Source organism: Muntiacus reevesi, chromosome 6 (assembly GCF_963930625.1).
Source record: "Muntiacus reevesi chromosome 6, mMunRee1.1, whole genome shotgun sequence".
Classification (NCBI taxonomy): Eukaryota; Metazoa; Chordata; class Mammalia; order Artiodactyla; family Cervidae; genus Muntiacus; species Muntiacus reevesi.
Window position 1 is genome coordinate 92,961,213 of NC_089254.1, and position 23,186 is coordinate 92,984,398.

General features: G+C 42.3%; 1 protein-coding gene and 1 pseudogene across 1 annotated transcript in view; one reads left to right on the forward strand and one right to left on the reverse strand.

The window, feature by feature from the left end:
- The window catches only part of SLC35B4 (solute carrier family 35 member B4), a 40,279-nt gene extending 18,887 nt beyond the window's left edge, over window positions 1-21,392 (reverse strand). Inside the window, exons 1-2 of the mRNA XM_065939207.1 lie at window positions 21,089-21,392; window positions 3,818-3,931 (exon numbers count right to left, since the gene is read on the reverse strand). Coding sequence (XP_065795279.1) covers window positions 3,818-3,931; window positions 21,089-21,165 — 191 coding nt within the window. The 5' untranslated portion in view covers window positions 21,166-21,392. The remainder of the gene's footprint in view (window positions 1-3,817; window positions 3,932-21,088) is intronic.
- LOC136171155 (selenide, water dikinase 2-like) lies at window positions 10,514-11,859 on the forward strand (annotated as a pseudogene).
- Window positions 21,393-23,186: the final 1,794 nt, after the last annotated feature.

The following is a 23,186-nucleotide window of genomic DNA, read 5'->3' on the forward strand; positions in this document are numbered from 1 at the left end:
GCTAGACTAACATAGAAAAAGTTTGAGCTATAGAATATGTTTCAAGAAATACTATTTTAATATTCTTCCATAATGATAAAAAACAACAACTTAAAAAAAATTTAGGAACTCTAATCACTTAGAAAGATAAAGGGATAAATACAAATGAAAAAATTTTATATTTGTATGCCCCCATTTTGAGCTAGAAAATATTTAAGATGACTCTCATATAAATCAGCTTAAACCATTTAAAATGCTTTTCTCTCTTGGTAGGCTAAACATCGGCAATTTCATACAATTCAACCTAATATATTCAAAATGAGAAAAAATGTATTTGAAGTATCAATTCGGTTGCTCAATTGTGTCTGACTCTTTGCGACCCCAAGAATTGCAGCATGCCAGGCTTCCCTATCCATCACCAACTCCCAGAGCTTGCTCAAACTCATGTCCATCGAGTTGGTGATGCCATCCAACCATCTCATCCTCTGTCATCCCCTTTTCCTCCTGCCTTCGATCTTTCCTAGCATTAGGATCTTTTCCAGTGAATCAGCTCTTCACATCAGGTACCAAAAGTATTGGAGTTTCAGCTTCAGCATCAATCCTGCCAATGAATATTCAGGACTGATTTCCTTTAATTGACTGGTTGAATCTCCCTGCAGTCCAAGGGACTCTCAAGAGTCTTCTCCAACACCACGGTTCAAAAGCATCAATTCTTTGGGGCTCAGTTTTCTTTATAGTCCAACTCTCACATCCGTACATGGCTACTGGAAAAACGACAGCTTTGACTAGATGGACCTTTGTTGGCAAAGTAATGTCTCTGCTTTTTAATATGCTGTCTAGTTTGGCCATAGCTTTTCTTGCAAGGAGCAAGCATCTTTTAATTTCATGGCTGCAATCACCATCTGCAGTGATTTTGGAGTCCAAGAAAATAAGGTCTGTCATTGTTTCTATTGTTTCCCGATCTATTTGCCATGAAGTGATGGGACTGGATGCCATGATCTTAATTTTTTGAATGTTGAGCTTTAAGCCAACTTTTTCACTCTCCTCTTTTACTTTCATCAAGAGGCTCTTTTTAGTTTTTCTTCACTTTCTGCCATAAGGGTGCTGTCATCTGCTTATCTGAAGTTATTGATATTTTTCCCGGCAATCTTGATTCCAGCTTGTGTTTCATCCAGCCTGGCATTTTGCATGATGTACTCCACATATAAGCTTAATAAGCAGGGTGACAATATACAGCCTTGATATACTCCTTTCCCAATTTGGAACCAGTCTGTTGTTCCATGCCTGGTTCTAACTGTTGCTTCTTGACCTGCATACAGATTTCTCAGGAGGAAGGTAAGGTGGTCTGGTATTCCCATCTCTTTAAGAACTTTCCACAGTTTGTTGTGATCCACACAGTCAAAGGCTTTGGCATAGTCAATAAAGCAGAAATGGATGTTTTTCTGGAACTCTCTTGCTTTTTCGATGATCCAGTGAAGGCTGGCAATTTGATCTCTGGTTCCTCTGCCTTTTCTAAATCCAGCTTGAATATCTGGACGTTCTTGGTTCACATACTGTTGAAACCTCACTTGGAGAATTTTGAGCATTACTTTGCTAGAGTGTGAGATGACTGCAATTGTGTGGTAGTTTGAGCATTCTTTGGCATTGCCTTTCTTTGGGATTGGAATGAAAACTGACCTTTTCCAGTCCTGTGGCCACTACTGAGTTTTCCAAATTTGCTGGCATATTGAGTGCAGCACTTTCACAACATCATCTTTTAGGAACAGAAATAGCTCAACTGGAATTCCATCACTTCCACTAGCTTTGTTCGTATTTGAAGTATTGGGTTGGCCAAAAAGTTTGTTTGGGGTTTTTTTTTTTTTTTTGCAAGATGTTACAGAAAAACCTGAATGAACTTTATGACCAACCCAAAGCAGAGCTAAAGAATTAAGGGCAAACGTGGACAAGTGGTTCCATATTCTTCAGGAAGTGTCGGAAGTCTTTGAGCACAGAATCCCATCCTTTTACCCCTTTGCACATCTGGAGAATGTGACACATTGAGTCTCAAGTTACCTTCCCTAACAAGAACCAGTTTTGTGTTCCTGGTGAGGTAGAGGGCTCTCTGCCCTCATAGGCAGCCGTGCCGGGGCAACATTAACCCAGTTTTTGAAGTTTGAAGAGCTTTACAATGAACGCAGAACCCAGTAATACACACGTGCAGAGTTACTGCTAAGAGCAATTTCACAGCTTCTGAATAATAAACTGTTAGTGATTTCACAAGCTTTTTTGTCCAATTTTCCTTGTCCTGTCTTGAAAAGATGCCATTTGGAGACAGAGTTCATCAAGTTCTTTCAGGATAATTAATTCCAACTATTCCACATCACTGCCTACATATTGCACTGCCTAGAAATTGCTTGTGGGGATGAATGACATGACCAAGATTTTGATTATGCCTTCACAGACAGAAAATAAAATAGCCAGCACAAACTGCACACATGGGGGCATGGTTGTTAGGGAAGTTCATGGGGAGCCTTTGAAGGTAGGTTAGGGAGTTTGGGCTTCACTCTGAGTCCAGCAGTGAACCCCGAGCGCTTGTGAGAGTGGGTACTACAATACAATGGTAGGAAGCTGACATGGAGGGACCAACAGCTAGGTGATGGGCAGGAGATCAGCCTGCTAGGCTATTAGTATAAAAGTCACAGCGAGAGTGGAAATGTTCTTGAGCTATGCTACTGGCTGCCAGAGTAGAAATAAATAGTGAAAGGAGGAGAAGACCCAGAGGAATCAAAAAAGGTTGGGGCTTCTGCTCTAATGTAAATGCTGGTCTTGGAAGGAGAAAGTTTTATACAGATACCAAAGCCACTGGGGGGCGGGGGTATTTATCCTACTAAATACTCACAACTGGATGGATCACACTTCATTTCTGTGTGCATGTGTCTTTTTTTTTAACTGAACAACAGGACCCAATGTACAACACAGAGAACTCTACTCAATATTCTGTAATAGCCTATACAGGAAAAGAATCTGAAGAAGAATGGATATATGTATAGGTATACATATCTGTAACTGAATCACTTTGTTGTACACCTGAAACAGATATATTGTTAATCAATGCTACCCCAATATAAAATAAAAATCAAATTTAAAACATAATAAATACACTTTGATTTCAAGTATCTCACAGCAAGAATGCTGTTTTTCAATACAATGCTTATTATAAGATCTGCCCTGTTTCTATTTGGCCCCATGAATATAATTACACAAATTTGGACTAAAGGATGGAGGTCTGGAAATAAGAATCTTACCTTAGTTTGCCATTCATTTTGTTCTGATTGAGGTAAAATTCACATAACAAAAAAACCAACCATTTTACAGTGAACAATTCAGTGGTGTTTAGTATTGTGTTGGCCAAAAAGTTTGTTTGGGTTACAGAAAAACCAACCCAATATATTACAAATTGTGTAACTACCACTTCCATCTCCAAAAGCCATTAGTTTTTTTAAAAGTAACGACAATACCACTCTTACCATATTTGGATACTATCAGGAGGATAACACACATAAGTACTTAAAAATTGGTTATCACACTAGGCCTTTAACTGACCATATGCCAGACACAGAAGATACACAGACACACACACACACAAATGAGTTATTTTAAGTGTTGTGGCAGGAACTGTATTCTAAAAATAGGCTCCCTGGAGTTTCACCACATATTAAATTCAGAAAATGAATTATTCTACTGCTATCTTTGATATAAATCTTATAAAAGGATGCCTCACATTCCTTTTATATGGTTACAAGAAGAAAAGCTGTTAAGTTTTCTAAAGGGGCTAAAAGAAGACTTCAACATGCCATACCTTATTGGGATAGCTGGACGCTTCCTTCCCAAATCAGCCTCAAAGAGGAAGCCTTCCACAGCAATAAATAAAAACTGTGCAAATGTCACAATGTTCCCACATCCTGGATGTTTCCTGTGGAGTGGATAACAGAAAGAAAAAATAGCACAGAAAACCGAGATAAAGGGCATTAAGACTTGTTTTACTGATAGTTCAGAATAAGAGGGAAGATGGATTTCTATTACCCACTGTCCATCTTTACTTCAGTTTTCATATCCCATGGATCTCACACACACAGCAACAGACCCACAGAGAACATCCGTTTTCTTCCTTCACGCTTCCGAGGGTGTAGTAGGCCAGGAGGAAGAACCACTCTGATAATGCTCATTCCGAGAACTATGATACAACTTTCCCAGTGAACTGTAGGAAGTTGGTCATAGGTTCTCATCGGGATCCTCACTTAACCAAGAGGGCTTTAGTCCAGATCCTTGTCAGCTTGGGCACAAAGTCCAGAGACAGAAATACACTCAGGTCTCTGTAATGATTTAGTTTCCCTTGTGGCTCAGCTGGTAAAGAGTCAGCCTGTAATGCGGGAGACCTGGGTTTGATCCCTGGGTTGGGTAGATCTCCTGGAGAAGGGAAAGGCTACCCACTCCAGTATTCTGGCCTGGACAATTCCATGGACTGTATAGTCCATGGGGTCGCAAAGTGACACAACTGAGCCACTTTCACTTTGACCTGTAATGTTTACATATCCTCCCAACCAGGAATGTCCAAGACTGCTGTCAATCAAAGACGCCTGTCAGTGTTGACCACAAGAACACTCCCTGAGACAGAGACCCCATGGGGGCAACAACTGGTTGGGGGGAGAGGGACGCGAAATCTTACTCATTTTCTAAGTATAAAGCACAGGATAAACATACAGCATGTAAGTCCATTTATAGTGTATCTGCAGAGGGATGACTAGGGGGAAAGAAATGCCTACAAAGGGTCTTTTGTGGGTGTTGGGGGAGGGGCAATGATGAAGACAAGACCGAGGAGCACTGCTACAGTCTACCAGTCTCCACTATCCTTAACGCAAATGTACTAGGCACTCAATGTCCATCCCTGGAATTCACTGAAACCGCTTCACTCATCTATGTAAGGGTTGGGGAATCTTCCACAGTGACGCTTAGGAACAAATCTACAAGGTAGTAAAATTCTCTGACATCCCTCTTGAGGCACTTTGTGAAAGTTAGTTACTTAATTTGTGTGGTTTGTTTTCAGCTTCATTTAGCATCACGTAGTGCTGCCCCATCACTGGAAGAAGGAAACAGCGAGCAGTTGTCTTTGTTTTCCTGAGTCCTCCACAGTCCTCACGTTACCATTATTCCCAAATTATGAAATAGAGCCTCCCAATTCTGTATCCACATCTTCACCAAAGACATGTACTCAAGCCTAGTGAGTAGAGGGGTTTAACAACTATTATATATTAAAATAACGCTATTTATTAACAACTCCATTCTCTACTGGTGGTGTCGGTGCTCAGTTACTCAGTCGTGTCCTACTCTTTGTGACCCGCTATGGACTGCAGCCCACCAGGCTCCTCTGTCCACAGGATTCTCCAGTCAAGAATACTGGAGTGGGTTGCCATGCCCTCCTCCAGCGGATCTTCCCGACCCAGGGACTGAACTCATATCTCCTGCACCTACTGCATTGCAGGTGCATTCTTTACTGCTGAGCCACCAGGGAAGCCCCTATTGGTGGTATTAATATTAAAATAGCAATCCCAAGGACTCATCCTTAAATTCACTAAATGAAAATAAACAATGCCAAGCATAAGCCATTCCTGTATAGCACTGTGCTTTCCATCTGAAGCGGAACTGTTGCTCCTCTCTAGGCTCTACTGCTTATGAAGGTTTCCTTGAAAACTACTGCTCTGTATTCAACAATCTCTTTTGGTACTCCTTATGTTCGAGGGACAGGGTGGAACATTGCAGGAATTCATACATAATCATGTAAGTCATTCCCCTCATTCAAGGAACTAATCAAGACTATGACCCTAAACATAAGTGATAGGAGAGGGAACTTTAGCACAGTGCTGTTCAACTCCGGCTGAAATGAAAGTGAAAGTCACTCAGTCCTGTCCGACTCTTTGTGACCCCATGGACTATACAGTCCATGGAATTCTCCAGGCCACAATATTGGAGTGGGTAGCCTCTCCTTTCTCCAGGGGATCTTCCTAACCCAGGTCTCCTACACTGAAGGCAGATTCTTTACCAACTGAGCCACAAGGGAAGCCCAAGAATACTGGAGTGGGTAGTCCCTATCCCTTCTTCAACAGATCTTCCAGACCCAGGAATCAAAGCGGGGTCTTCTGCACTGCAGGCAGATTCTTCACCAGCTGGACCACAAGGGACTCAGGCTAGGCTGCTCTTTAAAAACCCATAAGCCTGAGAAGCCCCACCCTCCCCTGTGGGCTGGGGCCCTGGAACCTGTACTTTTGAAAGCTTCCCACTAGATCCTAATGTGCACCCAGAGCTGAGAACCACTAGGGTAGGTCTGGGAGGTGTAGGTGTGTGTGTGTATAAGATGCACAAGTCTTAAGGGCTGCCATGGGGCTGAGAGCCTGTGTATGCCAAGTTGCTACAGTCACATGTGACTCTTTGTGACCCTACGGCTTAGAAGCACACAGCGACACGCAGGAGCCAGCTCTGCCGCTTACCTGATGACAGCGGAAGTTAATTACCCTAAGTTTAGTTTTCTTATCTTCAGAATGGGAACAGCACTAATGCCTATCTCCTTGAGTACATAAGCCAGTCCCTGAAATGCACTTGACAGAGGGAAAAGGCAAAGAGTAGAACACTAGGATACCTTCAACCTAGGTATAGTAACTCTTCTAAAGACATTTATATTGACCAAGTTTTCTCACCTGTAAAACAGAAGTGATGTCTTTTTAATGTCATAGTGAGGATTCAACGAGAAATCAATAATCATAGGACTCAGTCCAAGAAGGGCTCATTATACTTCTTGCTTTCCCTTGCATTTCCTCTTTACCACCTATTAGACCAATTCAACTAATGAATAATTATTGAGAACATTCTGCATGTACAGTTAAGTGCTGGCTTGGAGGGAGCTGCCAACTTAATGAGACATGATCCCTGAGAAGCATGGATGGAGTAAGAGGCAGAAGGAACCCACTGCCCTGATCCTTCTTCCTGGATGGTTAAAGGGTGTCCTGTTCATCTTCATGCCTCCAGTCTCTGGGCACTGAGTCTGGCCTTCACTCAAGCAACTGAAGGAAACATGACCTAGAATATTAGGATTGTATGAAAGTTAAAAAGAAACTACTTCAAAAAAAAAAAAAGATTCTCTTTAAAAGTATTATTCTTCACAGGATGTTTTAAAGGGCATCATAACAGGACTGGATCAAGATGGCGGAGGAGTAGGACGTGGAGCTCACTTTCTCCCACAAATACATCAAAAATACATCTATGTGTGGAACAATTCTCACGGAACACCTACTGAACACTGGCAGACGACCTCAGACTTTCAAAAGGGCAAGGAAATCTCCATGTAACTGGGTGGGACATAGAGAGAAAAGAGAAAGGAATCGAGATGGGAAGCTGACCGCCTGAGAGGGAGGCTGTGAAGGAGGAAAGGTTCCTGCCCTTGGGAAAGGCCCTCTCTAGCAGGGAGATCAGCCAGGACAGAGGGGGAGCTCTGGAGTCCTGGAGGAGAGCACAGCGACCTGTCTGTGAAGGAAGGGCAAAGCAGACAGAGGCCCGCAGAGACGGGCAGTGTTGCCCAGCCCTCCCCAGACTGAGATGCTCCCCTACTGGGGTGGGTGGGGGCTGGAGAGCGAGGCTCCGGTTCCGGAGCTCAGACTCTGGGGAGAGGACTGGGGTTGGCTGCGTGCAGACAGCCTGAGGGGGCTGGCTAGGATGTGGTGTGCCACAAGCAAGGGAGTATGGGAAGATGCCTGGGCCCACCAGAGAAGTAAGGCCGTTGTTGGGAGGTGTGTGAGGAGGGGGTGGGCCCACCAGAGGAGCTTCTTTCTCCGAGTACACGCTCAGGAGGCAGGCCACAGGCTACTCGGACTCTAGGAGTCCTGAGGAAAGAGACTCCACCCAAACCCGAAACAGCCCTCCTGCCAGAAAATATTAAACTCACAAAAGCTATGCAGGGATGCTCCCACATATAAATAGCCCTCCAAGACTACAGTAGATAGTTGTTTTTTTCCAAAACTCACAGAGTAAGAGGGATATAAGCAAAATGAAGAAGCAGAAGAAACACTCCCAATTAAAAGACCAAGAAGATTCCCCTGAAAGAACAATGACATAGATCTCTTCAGTCTAAAAGACACCAAGTTCATGAAGGAGGTAATGAAAATACTGGAGAAATGAAGAAAGGCTATTGACAGAAATGCAAATTACTGTAAAAAGGAACTAGAAACATAAAGAGGCAAAAAAAATTTAAAATTCACTTGCCAAGACAAAAGTGGCACTAAAGGCAATGGACACGCAGAATGTATCATGCAGAAGAAAGAATAAGTGACCTGGAAAACAGAATAATGGAAATTACCCAATCAAAACAGCAGACAGGAAGCCAAATTGGGGGGGAAAAAATGAAAGCAATATAAAAGACTTGTGAGATAATTTAAAGCATGCCAATCATCAATCTATATATAATAGGGATTCTAGAAGGAGAAGAGAAAAGGGGATTGAAAATGTATTTGGAGAAATTATGGCTGAAAACTTTCCAAACCTAAAGAAGGAAACAGATATCCAGATACAGGAAGCACAGAGAGTTCCAAACAAGATAAACCCAAACAGACCTAGACCAAGACATTTTAATAAAAATGGCTAAAGCTAAAGAGAGATTTCTAAAGACAGAAAGAGAAAAACAAACAGTCAGCTATAGGGCTTCCCTGGTGGCTCAGTGATAAAGAATTGATCCAGGAAGATCCCATATGATGCAGGGCAACTAAGCCCACGTACCACAACTACTGAGTCCGTGCTCTAGAGCCTGAGGGTCACAACTACTGAAGCCTGCACTTTAAGGCCTGCACTCTACAACAAGAGAAGCCACCACAATGAGAAGCCCTTGCACCGCAACTAGAGAGAAGCCCCTGCTCACTGCAACTAGAGAGAGCCCGTACAGCAACAAAGACCCAGCAAAGCCAAAAACAAATAAATAAAATTACTTTTTAAAACAAGCTAATTGTAACAGAACCCCCCATTAGGCTATGAGTTGATTTCTCTACAGAAACACTGAAGGTCAGAAGGGAATCCCCCATTAGGCTATGAGCTGATTTCTCCACAGAAACACTGAAGGTCAGAAGGGAGTGACAAAACATATTCAAAGTCTTGAAAGGGAAAAAATCGGTAGCCTAGATTACTCTACCCAGCAAGATCATCATTAGAAGAAACAAAGAATTTCTCAGACAAGCAAAAACTAAACAAATACAGCAATTTAAAAAACTATCCCCAAAGAAATATTGAAAGGGCTTCTCCAAATAGAAAAAAAGCAAGAAGATATAGGAAGGAGGAAATCACAATTAGAAAATAAATCATTTAAATTGGACAGTACACAGATTAAAAAAAACAAAACAAAAACCTACTTGTGAAAGTGATGATCAACACAAGGAAATGTAAAAATGTAAAATGTAAATGTAAAAAAAGACACCAAAATCAGAAAATGTAGGCAAGGAGAATAAGAAAATACAGATTTTTTTAAAAAGTGTGTTTGAGCCTATAACCTAAAGCAATCTAAAGCAATATGAAGGGGTTAACACATTTGGGGGAAAAAAGGGGGGCTACCACAAATCAAAAACATAGATTCACAAAAACCAAAAAGAAGAGAACACAAGCATAAAATACATCAAACCACAAAAAGAAACAGAAGAATCAACTGGAAAACAAAGTTTAAAATGACAATAAATACATATGTATGAATAATTACCTTAAATGTCAATGAACTGAATGCTTCAATCAAAAGACACAAACTGGCAGACTGGATTAAAAAACAAGAGCCTACAATATTCTGCCTACAGAATGAGACCCATCTTAGGGCAAAGGACACACACAGACTGAAAGTGAGGGGATGGAAAAAACATACTTCATACAAATGGAAATGACAAGAAAAGGAGTTGCAATACTCATATCAGATAAAATAGACCTTAAAGCAAAGGCTCTAAACAAAGATGAAGAGGAACACTATATAATGATTAAAGGATCAATACAAGTATTTTACATTCACCCACATATATGCACCTAATATAGGAGCACTCAAATACATAAAGCAAACACTGACATAAAAGGAGAAATTGATGAGCATACAACAGTAGGAGACTTTAACTTCTCGCTCACATCAATGGACAGATCTTCTAGACAGAAAATCAGTAAGGCAACAGAGATCCTAAACAATACAATAGAACTGACGTTTTTCAGGACATTATAACCGCCTTCTTCCCCAAAAAAGAAAACATATTCTTTTCAAGTGCACATGAAACGTTCCCTAGGATTGACCACACACTAGGGCACAAACTAACCTCAGCAAGTTTCAGAGTATAGAAAGAGGCCCTGGAGCGCGTGGTGTGGCGGCAGTTGGGCTGCGCGAGTCGTGCCAGACAGACTCTCTGTGGTGATATCTGTTACGCCTTGCTAACTGGAGTGGAAAGTAAAATGGACCTCCCCTCCTCCATCTTCTTTTTCCCCTCCCTGCCGGGCAGGCGTGATGGCGGAAGCTGCAGCGACAGGCACCGGCGGAGAGGCTATGGGAGCGATGGCCGTGGGGGAGAAGGCTCCGCAGGCCCGGCGGGCTTGCCTCTGGGCCGGGGCTTCTCGAGCTACCGGCCCTTCGAGCCCCAGGCGTTGAGTCGCAGCAGGAGCTGGCGGCTCACTGGCTTTGGCATGAAGGGCTGAGCCTGGAGGTCCCCCAGGAGACGCTGCTCAAACTCTTGGCGGGACTGACGCGACCGGAAGTGCGACCAGCGCCAGGCCAGGGCCTGGTCGGAGGCCTTGAAGAGACGGCCCAGGAAGCAGATCTGCCCCGCGAGGGCAGAACCCAGCCCGCCCTTCCCCACCCTCCGCATTGGGATGGACTCCTGCGTCATACCCCTGAGGCACGGAGGGCCTGTCCCTGGTGCAGACCACCGACCTCTTTTACCCCTTGGTGGAAGATCCCTACAGTGATGGGGCCCATCGCCTGCGCCAGCGTGCTGAGTGACCTCTACACCATGGGCATTACTGAGTGTGACAACATGTTTTTGCTACTCAGTGTCAGAGAATGCCTGAGGAGGAGTGAGAAAAGTCCACACCACTCATGATCAAAGGCTTTCAGGATGCTGCTGAGGAAGGAGGGACTGCAGTGACTGATGGGCAAACGGTGGTATTATCATCAGTGGAGTTGCCACTGGGTATGTCAACCAAATGAATTCATCCTGCCTGACAGAGGGCTGTTGGGGATGTGCTTGTGTTAACTAAACCCTTAGGAACCCAAGTTGCCTGTCAATGCCCACCAATGGCTGGGTAATCCTGAAGGATGGAATAAGAAAAAGACGGTATTCTCCAGAGAAGAGGTAGAGCTGGGCTATCAGGAAGCTATGTTCAACATGGCTACCCTCAATAGCATTGCTGCCAGACAAATAAATGCACATGTTTTAATGCCCACGCAGCCACAGATATCACTGGCTTTGGCATTCTAGGTCACTCTCAGAACCTTGTAAAAGAAAAGAGAAATGAAGTGTCTTTTGTCATTTGTAATCTGCCCATCATTGCCAACTTGGCTGCCATCAGCCAGGCCAGCAGGTGCTCTGGTTTCCTGCAAGGAACCTCAGCAGAAACTTCTGGAGGGCTACTGATGTATCTGCCAAGAGAAGAGGCAGCTCACTTTTGTTCAGAAATCAAATCTTCAAAGTATGGAGAAGGTCGTCAAGCCTGGATTGTCAGTATTGTTGAAAAGGGAAACCAAACAGCCCGGATCATTGACAAGCCTCACTTATTGAGGCCCTACCTTGTGAGGCCACCGCTGCTGCTCTTGCTCCTGAGAACTCCGGTGCCTCCTCTGAGCCTGGCTTGTGAGATGGAAAGCAGAAGTTGTACACAAGCATGGACCATTCTCTAGAGTTCATTTTAGGATGAAATTTCCAAAGAAGGCTGCCTACTTAGTACTTCCAGCTGCTTTTCTTAGGTAATTTGAATCAGCCCATCAAAAACTGCAGGTTCCAAGGCCAGGAGTAACATTTTGGACTTCCAAGGGGTAGTAGATTTGTTCATCTCTTGAGTGGAAAAAGAGCAGGAAACCCCCTGTTTCCTCTTTCCAAGAGCAAGATGAGATTATTCAGGTTTGAGATATTTTTCTTGGCACAGGGTTAATTGATTTTTTCACAAGGAGTGAGATTATTTATTAAAATTACATGGACACCAAAAGTAAATTGCAAAATGAAAAACACTTGGATCAGAAGCAAATAAGTTTGGACCAATACTGTTGATAAATTGAAACTGTTATGAGAGATTAAAATGCAATGTCAAATTCTTATTAGACTACTCTGAAATACTGGCTCTTTCCTACTCTGGACAAGAATTGAGCAGCCTGTCCAATGACTGGGAAAAGAGGACCTCCAACCACCTTACTTGATCTCTGCTAATGACATCTCTCTCTAAACCCCTTTAAGGACTGGGAGAGGCAGAGCAAACCCCAGAGCCCAGGCCTTGGTGGATATTAAGATGTTAAATCTTGTGTTGAAAATTCCTGGTGATTTCATCAATAAAGCGATTTCTAGTGAAATAAAGAATTTCGTTGAAAAAAAAAAAAAGTTACTTCAAGCATCTTGTCGGACCACAACAGCATGAAACTATAAATCAAATACAAGAAAAGAAATGAGAAAACAAACAATTATATGGGGACTAAACAACATACAAAAAAACAAATGGGTCAGTGAGGAAATCAAAAAGGAAATTTAAAAATACCTTGAAACAAATGACAATGAAAATAAAACCATACAAAAATCTATAGAATGTACTAAAAGCAGTTCCTAGAGGGAAATTCACAGTGATACAGGCCTTCCTGAAAATAATAGAAAAATCTGAAATAATAACCTACCACCTAAAGTAATTAGAAAAAGAAGAACAAACAAAATCTAAAGTCAGAAGAAGGAAATAATAAAGACTGTGTGTGAAAGTTGCTCAGTTGTGTCTGACTCGTTGAGACCCCATGATGGTAGCCTGCCAGGCTTCTCTGCCTATGGAATTCTCCAAGAAGTTCTACTGGCGTAAGTAGCCATTCCCTTCCTCAGGGTATCTTCCCAACCCAGGCATTGAACCCAGGTCTCCCCATTACAGGCAGATTTTTTTGCCATCTGAGCCACCATGGAAGATTAGTGAGGGAATAAATAAAATAGAAATTAAAAGGGCAGCAGAAAAAAGAAATCAATAAAATCAAGAGCTGGTTCTTTGAAAGGGTGAACAAAACTGACAAACCTCTGGCCAGGATCACCAAGAATTAAAGAGAGAAGAGACCAAGTAAGAAATGAAAAGGGAGAAATCACAACTGATAACACAGAAACACATAAAAACCTAAACAGAATACTATAAACAATTACACGCCAACACAGGTAAAAGCCCAGAAGAAACAGACAACTTTCTATAAACATACAGCCCACCAAAACTGAATCAAGAAATAGATAATTTGAAGAGACCAATCACTAGAAGTGAAATAGAATCTGTAACAAAAAAAAAAACAAAAACAAATAAAACATCCTATAAACAAAATTTCAGGACCAGACAGCTTCACAGGCAAATTCTACCAAACACACAAAGAAGAACTTACACTGATTCTTCTCGAAGAGGAGGGAACACTCCCAAAGACATTTTACAAAACTACCATCACCCTGATGTCAAAATCAGAAAAAAGATACCACCAAAAAAGAAAATTGCAGGTCAATACCTCTGAGGAATATAGATGCAAAAACCCTCAACAAAATATTAGCAAATCAAATCCAACAACACATAGAAAAGATCATACACCATGACCAAGTGGGATTCATCCCAAATTCACAAGGATGGTTCAACATATGCAAAATCAATGTAATACACATTAACAAAAGAAAAGTAAAAAAGTACATGATCATCTCAAAAGATACAGAAAAAGCATTTGACAAAATTCAACATACATTTGTGATTAAAAAAAAAAGAAAAACTCTTACCAAAGTGGGTTTAGAGGGAACATATCTCAACATAATAGAAGTCATTTATGACAAACTCACAGCCATTTTAATACTCAATACTCAATATAATCGGAGAAGGCAATGGCACCCCACTCCAGTACTCTTGCCTGGAAAATCCCATGGATGGAGGAGCCTGGTAGGCTGCAGTCCATCGGGTTGCTAAGAGTCGGACACGACTGAGCAACTTCACTTTCACTTTTCACTTTCATGTGTTGGAGAAGGAAATGGCAACCCAGTCCAGTGTTCTTGCCTGGAGAATCCCAGGGACAGAGGAGCCTGGTGGGCTGCCATCTATGGGGTCGCACAGAGTCAGACACAACTGATGTGACTTAGTAGCAGCAGCAGCAGCAGCAGCAGGACTCAATATAATACTTTTAGCAAGAAAGCTTTCTTGCTAAAATCTGGAATAAGACAAGGATGCCCACTCTCACCACTTTTATTTAACATTGTATTGCTGTATAGCCACAGCAATCAAAGAAATAAAAAAATATCCAAATCAGAAGGAAAGATAAAAATTGTCACTATATGCAGATGCCATGAAACTATATATACAAAACTCTAAGATCTCCACACAAAAGTTACTAGATCTAATAAATGAATTCAGCAAAGTGCAGGATACAAGATTAACATTCAGAAATCAATTGCATTTCTTTATACAAACAAGGAAATAATAAAGAGAATGTAGGAAAAAAAAAACTTTAAAAAAAAATCACACCACAAAACAAAACAAAAAAATAGGAATAAACCTGACCAAGGTGGTAAAAGACTTATATGCCGAGAACTATAAAACACTAATAAAGGAAATCAAAGAGGATTCAAAGAAATTGGAGACTATTACATGCTCTTGATTGGGAAGAATTCATATTGTTAAAATGGCAATACTATCCAAAGCAATCTACAGATTTCATGTGATCCCTATAAAACTACTCATGATATTTTTCACAGAACAAGAATAAATAACCCCAAAATGTATATGGAACCATAAAAGACCCAGAATTGCCAAAGCAATCCTAAGTGGGGGGGTGGGGGGGTGCGGGAGGGGGGTGAAACCAGAGATATAACTCTTCCAGACTTCAGACAATACTGTTAATAAAAAGCTACAGTAATCAAACCCTGCAGGAGGGCATGGCAACCCACTCCAGTGTTCTTGCCTGGAGAATTCCACGGACAGAGGAGCCTGGCGGGCTACAGTCCATGGGGTCACAAAGAGTCAGACACAACTGAGCAACTAACACAGAGTAATCAAAACAGTGTGGTGTTGGTACAAAAACATATATACAGATCAATGGACCAGAAAAGAGAACCCAGAAATAAACCCACACACCTACAGTCAATTAATCTTTGACAAGGGAGACAAGAATATAAAATGGGAAAAAGACAGTCTCTTCAGCAAGTGGTACTGGGAAAGTTGAACAACTGCATATAAATCAATGAAATGAGAACACAACCTCATACCACGCACAAAAATAAACTCAAAATGTCTTAAAGTCTTAAACATAAGACATGATACTATAAAACAAGAGAACATAGGCAAAACATTTTCTCACATAAATCATACCAATGTTTTCTTAGGTAAATATCCCAAGGCAACAGAAATAAAAATAAACAAATGTGACCTTACAAGCTTTGGCAGAGCAAAGGAAACCGTTAAAAAAAAAAAAAAAAAATCTACAGAATGAAAACCGTAGCATCATTTGCAAATGATGTGCCATACAAGGGCTTAATCTGCAAAACATACAAACAGCTCATATAACCCAACAACAAAGAAAACAACCCAATCAAGAAATGGACAGAAGACCTTAGTAGACAATTCTCCAAAGAAGACATACAGATGGTCCATAAAAAAATATTCACCATCACTAATTATTAGAGAAATGCAAATCAAAATTACAATGAGGTACCACCTCACACCAGTCAGAATGACCCATCATTAAGTCTACAAAAACAAATGCTGAAGAGGGTGTGGAGAAAAGGGAACTCTCCTATACTGTTGGTGGGAATATAAGTTGGTGCAACCACAATGCAAAACAGTATGGAGGTTCCTCAGAAAATTAAACACAGACTTATGTTCCAGCAAACCCACTCCTGTGCATACATCCAGAGATAACTCTAAATCAAAAAGATATACATACGCCAATGTTCAAAGCAGCACCATTCACAATAGCTAAGACAGGGATACAACTTAAATGTCCATCAACAGATGAATGGATAAAGAAGAACATAGTACACACATACAGTGGAATATTATTTGGCCATAAAAAAACAAACAAAATAATGCCATTTGCAGCAACGTGGATGCAACTAGAGAATATCATGCTAAGTGAAGTCAGAAAGAGAAAGACCATATGACATCATTTATATGTGGAATCTAAAAGTGGCAAAAATGAACCCATCTATAAAACAGAAATAGAATCACAGACATAGAGATCAGATTTGTGATTGCTAACGGGGAGGGGAGAAGAGGGATGGACTGAGGAGTTTGGGGTTAGCAGATGCAAACTATTATACATAGAATGGATAAATAACAAGGTCCTACTGTATAACACAGGGAACTATATCCAGTCGTCTGGGATATACCATAATGGAAAAGAATATTTAAAAACACATATGTGGTAGTGGTTGGTGGTTTAGTCGCTAAGTGATGTCCGACTCTTGCAACCCCATGGACTGTAGCCTACCAGGCTCCTCTGTCAATGGGATTCTCCAGGCAAGAATATTGGAGTGGGTAGCTATTTCCTTCTCCAGGGGATCTTTCCAATCCAGGAATCAAACCCGGGTCTCCTGCATTGCAGGTAAGTTAAGATTCTTAACCTACTGAGCTACAAGGGAAGCGCTCCCCCACCCCCACAAAAATGTATGTATGTGTATAACTGAGTCACTTTGCTGAACAGCAGAGATCGGCACGTTAGAAATCAACTATATTTCAATTTTTTTAAATGTTAAAAATAAATGATTGAAATCAAGATCTTGAAAGCATAGCCATACCCCCATATTCACTGCAGCACTATTTGCAATGATGATACAGAAACAACTGAAATGTCCATGGACAGGTGAATAGACACAGAAAATGTGGTATAAACATACAATATTATTCAACCTTAAAAAAGAAGGAAATGATATCATTTGCAACAACGTGGAAGACATGCTAAATGAAGTCAGTCATTCACAAAAGGGCAAATACTGCATGACTCCTCTCACATGAAGCATCTAAAATCAAACTTACAGAAGCAGACAACAGAATGGAGACTGCCAAGGTCAAGGGGGAAGGGAAAATGGGGACCTGCTGTTTAACGGGTATAAGTTTTCAGTTATACAAAGTGAGTAAGTTCAAAACATACCTGTGCATTGTAGTACATATGGTTAACAATTCCGTATTGTACACCTTGGGATTTGTTAAGAGGGTACATCTTATGTTCAGTGTTCTTATCATAAAAAAGAACACAAGGAAATTTTAGAGGTGATGGATATGTTTATTACCTTGATTTGTTGGCTTCATGGGTGTTATTTTATAATAATACCTGTCTCCACAGTAGGTATTATTATGCCCAGTTCATTGCTAAAGAGACTGAGGGCCATATGACACTGAGTTAGTAAGTCTCTCAGGGCTACCCAGCAAATAAATGGTGTTTGCATTTTATTATTACTCTATTTATTATTATCATTGTTATTACTTTTTTCTTTTTTGCCACGTGGCATGTGGGATCTTAGTTCCCCCACCAGGGATCGACTCGTGCCCCTGCACTGGGAGTGCTGAGTCTTAGCCACTGCACCACCAAGAAGGTCCCCCCCCTACACACTTTTTTTTTTTATTCAGTGGTTTTTAGTATATTTAGAGTTGTGCAGTCATTTCCATTATTTAATTTTAGGACATTCCAAAAGAAATTCCATATCCATTAGGAATCAGTCCCCATTTCCCCCTCCCGTTAACAATCTAATCGTTGTCTCTATTTCCATAGGATTTTTATATCTCCCTAATGTGCCCACATAATTCAATTTTTAAGAAATCAATTTACAGAACTTTTCAAGAACACAATGCTGTATAGCTACTGATGGAACAATTTAACTTGAATGATTCATTTGAAAACATCAGAGTACAAACCTAGATCTTTTTCCCCTAAATCACTTATTTTCTTGAACTTTATTCCTCAGGAATTATAATCACTAACTGCAAATCATTTCTGTTTGAATTCTCTTTGGCAAGAATCCAAAGTTTTACTTTTAGAAAATGTCCTTATTGGATTTTACATTAGGCACTTGATTAAAAAATAAAATGACAAAAAGAAAATGTTTCAGATTGTTTTCCTGATCTAAGACACTTCACCTAGATAGGGAACTGATGTGTATCTTGATTCTGAAGTAGAAGGTGAACTCTCTCAGAAGGAAGGTCAAGGCACTCATTCACTACTTCATGCTTGCCCTATACACTGCATGGGTGCTTTGTATTTTATTATAGGTCCCAATCATAGGTACGAAATCAGAAAGAAAAACCTAAATTTGTTTTCCAATTTGGAAGAGAATGGTTAAAAATGCTCACTTTACAAGTCACTTTAGTATTTCCATTCATACTTGGTGTTCCATACCTAATGATTTCAAGAAAACCATAGAGGAAGCACAGTGCCTGCTCTACAAAATTTTATTAGCTTTCCACTATGATGTCCCAAGATAAGAGTTACGAATTATGGGAAGCCAAATCTACAAAGAACCTCGAAGCCTATCTAGCCCAACCAGTTCTTATTTTCTCAATCTAAAACATGATTAAGTTGGAGTTGCCCAAGCAAATTAGGAAAAAACTGCTATTCAGTCTGGGGCCCCACTCAATAAATTAGCAAATGTACCCCTTACCATTGTATGCAAACATTCAAATGAATAATGCAGAAAAACATTCTGTACAGTTATATTTACCCACAACTTTTCAGGAACAGATAATAAAACAGAGTTGTTGTTTATCACTAAGTCATGTTCAACTCTGCAACCCCATGGACTGTAGCCCACCAGGCTCCTCATGGGATTCTCTAGGCAAGAATACTGGAGTGGGTTGCCATGCACTCCTCCAGTGCATCTTCCTGACCAAGGGATGGAACCCTCATCTCCTAAATTGCAGCCGGATACTTTACCACTGAGCCACCTGGGAAGCCCAATAAAATGGGTATACGAATACTGAAACAAAAGTTGTTAGAAGGGGAACAAACCGAATATGAGCTTCAGGCATTTAATCCTTCAAAACCCTGTGAGGCTGGCAGAGCTATCACTATCCTTTCACAGCTCAGAGAACAGACTCAGAAAGACTAAATAATTAAGCTAAGGGCTCACAACTGGTTAAAAAAAAAAAAAGGCTCTCAGTTGCTAGCATATTCTGATGTCATACAGCCTTTGGAAAGATTTAATTTAATGGCATATTCAACATAAACACACTATTATTCTCTGACCTTCATTTCCATGGCTGACCTGATTTCATCACATTTTTATATTTTTAAACCAATTTCCAAAGTGACCTTCCTTTGAAGTGTACCAGCTGACAGCTGGATGCATCTTTTCCTTTCATTTTCATATCCCTCAACACTTACTCCCAAGAATGACAAATGACAGATCTTTATCAACACTTTTTGCATAATAAAATTTCAAGCTCTGTAATTGCAAAAATTAACCCCACAGAATTCCCGTAAGTAAACTGATTGCTTCAGAATAACTTAATCAATCAATAGTGTCATGAAAACAAAATACAAGTCTCATAGGCACCACATGAGGAATTGGGTGGCCAAAACTATGGGCTGCACCAGTTTAAAAATAACAGGAAGGCTGAAAAAGATCTTGGACGAGGAGTTTAGATTCTTGGGTTCCAGTTCTGGTTCCGCCACTTACAAGTGATAAACGAGGACCTAATTTCTTGGGACGTGTTTCACTTTCAGTAAAACAGAGAATATAATTGTTGATCTATCTTGTACATAAGATTGTTCTGATGGGCAATGGAGATAATTGTGCAGATTTTAAAACAAGGTGTTAAACAGCACAAATATTATTTTATAGGTGGAAAAAGGGAAGCCCAGAGAGGCTAAATAACTTGAAAACGTCACACAGCCAGGGGAATGACAGAGCCAAAGGCTGAAACTCATGAGATTTTCAGGCTTGAGCTTTTCCAGTCCACCTGTCGCCTTTTCTGTAACAGTTTCTGCTCAATGACCTTTGCACGTTGTTACTTAACACTGTTTGTGTGCCACCTCAGTAAAGCTACCCTAGTGTCCTTTGGACAGAGAAGGCAATGGCACCCCACTCCAGTCCTCTTGCCTGGAAAATCCCATGGACGGAGGAGCCTGGTAGGTTGCAGTCCATGGGGTATCTAAGAGTCGGACACGACTAAAGCGACTTAGCAGCAGCAGCAGTGTCCTTTGGGAAAGTGTCATAACCATTCTTAATTTATAAAGTTTTACGCCTCAAATTGCAAGCTTTCTAATTTATTTAATAGTATCTTAATGCTGGAAAGTCTATGTCCTGTCAGTTAGACCACTTTCTGTCTAAGAATTCGTTCTACTACATCCCCAAGAGGTATGCTGGGCGAAGTATCATAACCATCTCTAAGGCCAATAAAACAAATGCTTTGCAGCCTACTTTAATATAACTGAAACTTTCTTTACAGCGTAAACCAAGTCAGACTGCTTTTTAAGTCCAAGCTTTGCTCAAGTCATACAAGAGGCACCAGCAGGAATCGAGAAGAACTCGGGGGGATCTTGGCTTCTGCCACGAGCTCCCTTCGACCTTGGCGGGTGGGAAACTCTACAGGCTTCAATCCTCCAAGGTATGAAACGGGGGGTGACGACAGCAAACACCCCGAGGGTTGCCCTCGAGAGATGCTGAGAAACTGTTGGGCAGGAGAGCTGACGGTTCATAGGATGACGGATCAGCCAATTCAGAGAGGTCCCAGGTAGTCCAGAGCAGACCCGGGCGCAGGCGGTTCCATCCCGGCCCCCGCGCGCCTCCGGGAGGGAACGGCAACAAGACGGGGCCGGGGGGTGGGGGTGGGGGGCAGGGCTGCGGCGCTCGGGGGCGCCCCTTCTCCCGCTTCTTTTGTGCGACCGGCGGGGGTCACTCACCGGGCCAGGAGCTCTAGGAAGATCACGTTACTGCAGCAGCCTGCGAAAACCAGGCCCACCGCGAAGGCCGGTCGCATGGCCAGGGCAGGGGAAGGGGAGCGAGAGCGCAGAGGAAGCGCCCAACTAGACCACTACCCCAGGAAGCCCGGCTATCGCCTCGTCGCGGCACTGAACATCACCACCGTCCTGGAGCGCCGCTCTCCCGCGGTCGTAACGGTCTCCCTTTTCCCAGCGGCTGCCACCAACGCTGCCGGTCAAGGAGCTGTAGTTCGCCGTCAACCAGAGCCCCATTCATACGAGGGGGCGTCCGAGTCCAGGCTAGACTACACTTCCCAGAATGGCGCGCGCCCGTACGTCAGGCTACGACGTACTCCACTTCTGCCGGGTAGCTCAATCGGAGAGAAAGGCGAGGTACCCGTCATGCCTCGCACAGTAGCGAGCCGCGAAGCTTTCTGGGAAGTGAAGTTCCAACGCTGTCAATGTTGTTTCCCGTGAGGCAGCCAAAGGCTACGAAAGGGATTCGTCCATCCTCTTCAGGGCAAACTCACAGCTGAGGGTACTAGAACAACACACCTGTGATTGATAAATAGAAGTGTTCTAGGATCTGACAATTCTCCTGAATTGGGAGAAAGTGCAAATTTTCTGAACTTCCTTCTCTACCTTTTGAGAAGAACTCCGGACTCAGGGAGTTGATGATGAAAGGGAGGCCTGGCCTGCTGCTGTCCATGGGGTCGCTAAGAGTCGGACACGACTGAGCGACTGAACTGAACTTGGACTCAGGAAGTTCTAGTACTCAGTCTTGGCTCAGCCACTAATCAGCTCAGCTAAGAAGACAACAGGTTTCTTATTATAGGTGAAGATGGGAGCAGTAATGCCCATCTTGCTTCCCTGGTGACTTATATGGTAAAGAATCCGCCTGCAATACGGGAGACCTGGCTTCGATCCCTGGATCGGGAAGATCCTCTGGAAGAAGGCATGACAAACCACTCCAGTATTCTTGCCTGGAGAATCCCCATGGACGGAGGAGCCTGGTGGGCTACTATCCAGGCTACTGTCCAGGTCACCAAGAATTGAACACAACTGAAGCGACTAAGCACAGAACACAGCAATGCCCATCTTACCTGGTGGTTGTGAGGGTTAAAAGCTATGATCACCTGGGGATCTTGTGAAAGTGCAGATCCTGAGGTTCTGCATTTCCAGCAAGTTCCCAGGTGCTGGTGATGCCACAGATCCATCCACCACACTTTGAAGTGTGTGTGCTGTTGTTCAGGCGTGTCCAACTCTTTGCAACCCCACAGACTGTAGCCTGCAAGTCTCCTCTGTCTATGGGATTCCAGCTCCCCCCCCACCCCCCCTCCGGCCAGATGCCTATTAAATAATTGACTATGAAGACCTTTTTATTCCATCCCTCCCATTGGCTCAGGGATTTAGTACCCCTTGCGGCTCAGCTGGTAAAGAATCCACCTGCAATGCAGGAGACCTGGTTTGATCCCTGGGTTGGGAAGATCTCCTGGAGAAGGGAAAGACTACCAACTCCAGTGTTCTGGCCTGGAGAATTCCATGGACTGTATAGGCCATGGGTTGCAAAGAGTCCGACATGACTGAGCGACTTTCACTTTCAGGCAGCCAGCCAGGCTTTTTTTTCCCCCATGGCCTACAATCATGCTCAAATAAACTACCTTGTCTTTCTCCTTCACTTTAACACCAAATATCTTTAAAGAGTAATTTACTTTCATGGTTTCTTCATTTTACTCTGACCAAAGCCAGCCTATTGAAAGCAGTCTCATTTAAGAAACCTGCTGCTGCTGCTGCTGCTAAGTCGCATCAGTCGTGTCCGACTCTGTGCGACCCCATAGACAGCAGCCCACCAGGCTCTGCCGTCCCTGGGATTCTCCAGGCAAGAACACTGGAGTGAACTGCCATTTCCTTCTCCAATGCATGAAAATTAAAAGTGAAAGTGAAGTTGCTCAGTTGTGTCTGACTCTTCGTGACCCCATGGACTGCAGCATGCCAGGCTCCTCTGCCCATGGGATTTTCCAGGCAAGAGTACTGGAGTGCCATTGCCTTCTCCATTAAGAAACCTAGTGACTGCTAAATT